This window comes from Saccostrea cucullata, unplaced genomic scaffold, assembly GCF_032062105.1.
Source record: "Saccostrea cucullata isolate Sc308-1 unplaced genomic scaffold, CSIRO_AGI_Scuc_v1 ctg1776, whole genome shotgun sequence".
NCBI classification, from domain to species: Eukaryota; Metazoa; Mollusca; class Bivalvia; order Ostreida; family Ostreidae; genus Saccostrea; species Saccostrea cuccullata.
This window is the reverse complement of record NW_026940921.1, coordinates 21,453-27,281: the sequence shown is the minus strand read 5'-3', so window position 1 is coordinate 27,281 and position 5,829 is coordinate 21,453. Positions and strand designations below refer to the sequence as shown.

At 34.6% G+C, this 5,829-nt stretch overlaps 1 protein-coding gene across 1 annotated transcript; it reads left to right on the top strand.

Moving 5' to 3' along the window:
- The first annotated feature begins 919 nt into the window (after positions 1-919).
- Positions 920-4,345, top strand: LOC134256671 (endoglucanase-like). Its single transcript, XM_062739351.1, has 3 exons — positions 920-996; positions 3,131-3,379; positions 3,927-4,345. The coding sequence occupies exons 1-3, from the start codon at positions 966-968 to the stop codon at positions 4,268-4,270; spliced, it is 624 nt and encodes a 207-aa protein (XP_062595335.1). The 5' UTR covers positions 920-965; the 3' UTR covers positions 4,271-4,345.
- The last annotated feature ends 1,484 nt before the right edge of the window (positions 4,346-5,829 follow it).

The following is a 5,829-nucleotide window of genomic DNA, read 5'->3' as shown; positions in this document are numbered from 1 at the left end:
TTCTGTATTACTTATCTGTACAGTGAATGGTAACATTTTATATATTAACCCCTGAAATATAGAACATAAAGATATACGTTCTGAACGCTGCTAACATTGACCTACTTTACAGCAAAAGCGTTGAATAAACTACAGATAAACTATTGAATTGAATTAAATTAAGGTTCATAAACCCTCTGCTCACTCATATGTTGCTTGAAACGAAATGATTTCGAAAAAGAAATGTGATTTATAAGTAAAATACAAATAATTATAACATAGATGGCCAATATTTATAAACCAAGGGATAATGTCATTAAGAGTTATCTCTCTTATCAGAGTATCAATGAACCTTAATATTTTTTTCACTAATATTATGGAATCAATATACTCCAATATTATTAGATCAAACAGGCCTTGCATTTACTTTCCTAAAGTTTTCCCTATCAGGTACCCGTCTGTGTCACGTGATACCCTAATGCACGATCTGTAGAGGTCTTCAACTCATCAGTCTAACAGATATATCAAAGACAGTTTATCAATTTACAATACATTGATTGATTGTATACTGTTTAACATCCCTCTCCAGAATATTTCACCATTGCCGGTGAAGGGCTGCAAATTTAGGCCTATGCTCGGCCATATTTCAGAAGTACTTACAATTGCTTTTGTAATGTTGTGTCACATGTATCTTGCATAATGACCTGATAACATATTTTTGATTTTAAATGCGATATTAACAGTATTTTGCTCTCTGAATAGAAAAAAAATGTGATTAACAAATTGTAATATACATGTAAATGTTTCTTTAGATTTAAAATCTCAGTATTTCTGCCTGTTTCTCTGGGCGTCGTAGATAACGGACGAATATATTTTTGGAAGACCGACATTCTATTGTCATGCCCTATATTCAAAACTTCTATATATAAGGAACACTAGAGGAAATATTATCTATTACTTAATTCTGATCGACGCTATCTTCCATCATGAGAGCTTTGATCTGCCTTTTAATATTTGGTGAGTCTAATAAGAGAAATATTAATTTGCAATTATTATTTTAAAGATCAATTCCCATGGCAGTTTTTTTTAAAATTATTTTTGGTTAATATCACCGCTAATTACATAATCAAAGTACTGAAAGCACTCATGGGAGTTGAACGTGGTGTTAAATAAAATCTTTGATCGGGAGGTTAAGTGAGTGAACAATATTATTATTTCAAATACAGACAACTGTTTCAGATTTTTTGAATTGCAAAAATCTTGAGAAAGACATTCAGAGACATTGAATAGCAAAAAAATGCAGGGGCCATATTGTTGCCTGCCTACATTAGTCCTTTTTTATACCCCCTGCTTGAAAAGCGGGAGGGTATTTATTAATCTGGATTTCCGTCTATCTGTTTATAACGCTTTAGGTGTACCCATCTCTTATCAGCAACTCCTCTTACACCACTGAAAGAAATTTTCATAGAATCTTTATTACATATTGCCGTTGTGCACCTTCTATTACTTTCCATCCTACACATATTTTGGGTTTCCCATTGCAAAACATGGACATTGGCATTATATTCATATTAGAGGCGGTTGATCATTTATATAATTCACTGCTCACAGTCTTCAAATTTGTAAGATATGAAAATTTCAGTTTCGCAGGAATAGTGTCAATGTTGATAAAATATGGATTTTAACACAGCATCCTTTTAAGAGCTAACAGGTTTGTTATGTAAAACTTCTCTGTGAATATAAATGTATTTCAATTACACGAACTTTATACATGAAGTACGTCAGAACTTTATCTTTTTTAATATTGTGAAGAAAAAAGCAATACCAAGTTTAAAACAAATATTTAATGATCAAACACAAAAACAGTGGTATATGTGAGAGTTTGTGCGCGTACGAGTTATCTGGTATGTAAATGTGGTTTTCCTTTAAAAAAAAATCATTTTGTTGTTTTTACGAAATGATTTTACGAAAACATCAGTGTCCGTTTGGTTTTAACATTTATAACAGAGTACTAGATTTACCGCTTTTGGCAGGTATACTGCTGATTTAGTAATAAATACGCATGTTTCCTAAAGTTTTTATGCATTAATGAATTCATTTAAACCAAGAAAATGTTCATGAAAAGTTTGAATAAATTTTGTGCACGGGTAAAAAAGAAATTGCTAAAAATCCTGCACCGTCGGGCGTCGGGACGACTAGATTTACCGCTTGCCGTTAGTATGTAGAGTTGTCGATCTTATCTTTTTCAGTGTATGACGCCACACAAAAAATGAGTTCCATAACGAAAAACTTTTGAGGTTCTTTATAATTTAGTTTTACTTTGAACGAAATCTAATATTCAGAATAAGATTACTTTATCATTATTACATTCACTTACATTTCAAATTATGAAAATTAGATCAATTCAGGAGAAAATGACATGAACTATTTGTGGCGGATGTTTATGCATGTTTTCTGTTGAGAATCATCGGAGTAAATCAGCCGACACAGTAGCCTCGCTTTCGGCTCTATATAATCAACACAAATTACTGCGCATGTTTTAAAATACGTGATAACCATGGGAGATTGAACATAGTTCAACTCCCAAAAAACTAATGAAAATTTTACTTAATTTCATGTAACTACTTATTTAACTCTATTTCATCACAGTTGTATATTTTCTTCTTTCTTTTTTTTTGTTTCAATCCATTTATTTGTCTCTTTTTTTTATTTGTCGCTTTTTGATCTAATCATTCATATTCACGTACTTTTAACTTAAGATCGAAAGCTATGCTAGAATAAATAAATATATACATAAATCTTAAATATTAGGGTAAAATGTAGAATAGACTTTCACATTCAATATACAACATGTAAAAACGATACTTATATACAGGTTATCTTACTTACTTTAGATATGTCATATTGTTTGAAGGAGCACCAATTCGTGTGTCTTTTATAAACAAGCTGGTTGCAACCAGCTACTAGCATATGGTGATTCATTTCCCTTAAATTGTACTTGAAATATTTTGATGTAACAGAAATTGATCGGTTCAAATGACATTTTTTTTAAAATAATTATAACAATTTTGATCCCTTTCATCAATTTTTTTCAAAAGATCTCATAATATTTTTTGACTTATCATATACAATGACTTTCTCAATCATTCAGGGTTGGCATATGTGAGCTGTGACCAGAAATGTCAGGGTTCTCCCAGAATGTACAATGGGAAGCGGTGTGCCTCCACAACGCGCTACGCTGACTACCACAAGGGGGCGTGTGGGTGCGGCCACGGAGACAGCCAGTTTGGCTGGAACCATGACCACTTCGTCACCGCCCCTAACCAGATGTTCTTTGATGAAGGATACGGCGGATGGTGTGGTCAGAGATGTGGAAAATGTGTAAAACTTACAACCACAGGTAAATGCGTCAAAATGGCAAACACAGGTTAATGCGTCAAAAAGACAAACACAGGTTAATGCATCAAAAAGACAAACACAGATAAATGCGTCAAAATAGCAAACACAGGTAAATGCATCAAAATGACAAACACAGGTAAATGCGTCAAAATGACAAACTCAACATATTGCTTCAAATCGCAAACCTGGGGTAAACTGACAACCACAAGTTTGACATCCATATGGTAATTCAAATTCAAAACTGAAATCACAGGTACATAGGTTAAAAGGACAAACACAAGTAAATGCGCCAAATGCATCTATCATAAGGGTGGTTGAAAACTGCACCATAATTAAATCAGTTAATAATCTAAATTACCATCTTAAACTTTTTTCGTTTAATTTAATCTGTTTTCATTTTTTTCGTGTGCATTTGTGGACTTTAACACCTGGCATCAAAATAAAAGCAGTTAGTTCTGTTAAAATGTAGAATACCTCCACTTGTATTTAAAGAGAATCTATGGAGGCGGAACTATCTCTGAATAATGGGGTGTATTTTATTTTTAAAGGGGGCTGGGTGCCCGGCCAGGGAGGACCAGGTCCTTCAGGGCAATCTCAGGTTTTCATGGTAACCAACCTGTGTCCCAATGTTTACCCCAACCAGAACTGGTGTAACCAGGGAACTGGTCCCTATGGTAACGGACACAACGACTACGGATATGTGGCCCATTTCGACTTGGAAAATGGCGCCAATCAAATTTCAAATTTAGGTTGGAACAACCCGGAAGTGACGTGGGAGATTGTTTCATGTAATGGATATAACACCCCCAGCGACAGCATGTATAACTCATGTGAGTGTGCACATCACGGTAAACGCTCTCTAAATGGAACTACCAATGGAAGTGAAAACTAATCCACAGTGATCAAATTTGTTATAAGTTATTTGTTTTAAGAATTAAATCTGAAAAAAATATTGCGTGGACGTTTTACGTGCACTTTAACGACATATATAAAACTTGTCTAATCTGGTTACAAATGGTTTCAAAGAGAAGAAAATTTTACAGAAAAGATAACAAATAAACGGAAAAAGAATGTCCAATCATAGGGTTTTAAAAATATCATTTAAATAAGATGAGAAAACACAAGGGAGTGGGTACTGGAAATTAAACAATTCCCATTTAACTGATGTAGAATATAAACAAGAGGCCCAGGGGCCACAGCGCTCACCTGAGCACATCAGGCTTGAATTTACCCCCCCCCCTCCAGGCGTTCATCATTTGAACAAACTAGAATCTACACTACCTGAGGATGATTCCATATACTTCCTTTATTTTCGCGTAATTACGTGAGACAGTGTGCTCGCGAAAATTTAATTCTCGCGTACAATAGTATTTCTAAAGATTATATAGAGAAATTACCACAATTCGCGAAAATTTTGTCTCGCTAATCAAGAGTCAATTATTATCTCGCGAAAATAAGGTGTCGCAAAAATTTAGTGATCTACAGTAAATATCACTAATCATAGCTTTGAAGTACTTGAAAAGAAGATTTTAAAAGGTTTCCCTATATATCCCTATGTAAAACTTGGGTCGGCCATTTTGGCCCCACCCTTGCCCTGGGGGTCATGATTTGAACAAACTTGAATCTACACTACCTGAGGATGATTCCACATGACTTTCATTTTTCCTGGCCCATTGGTTCTGGAGAAGAAGATTTTTAAAAGATGACATTAATTTTTCACTAATTCATAATTATCTCCCCTTGAAAGAGGGTGTGACCCTTCATTTGAACAAACTTGAATCCCCTTCACCTAAGGATACTTTGTGGCAAGTTTGGTTGAAATTGGCCCAGTGGTTCTCAAGGAGAAGATTAAAATGTGAAAAGTTTATGCCGACGCCAACGACGACAACTACAAGGACAACGACAACAACGACAGACAACGGACAAATGTTGATCAGAAAAGCTCACTTGAGCCTTCGGCTCAGGTGAGCTAAAAAGGAATTAAAAATATAATAAGTGAGCTACAAGAACAACAGGTAAACCCGAATTTTTCACTAATTCATAATTATCTCCCCTTGAAAGAGGGTGTGACCCTTCATTTGAACAAACTTGAATCCCCTTTACCTAAGGATACTTTGTGGCAAGTTTGGTTGAAATTGGCCCAGTGGTTCTCAAGGAGAAGATTAAAATGTGAAAAGTTTATGCCGACGCCAACGACGACAACTACAACGACAACGACAACAACGACAGACAACGGACAAATGTTGATCAGAAAAGCTCACTTGAGCCTTCGGCTCAGGTGAGCTAAAAAGGAATTAAAAATATAATAAGTGAGCTACAAAAACAACAGGTAAACCCGATAGATAGGTGGGAATCTTTCAAAATTAAAGCAAGAGATTTTTCTATTAGATTCGCAAAAAAATCAAGTCAAAATATTAAGCAAAAAATCAACTTTTTAGAAAAGGAATTAGA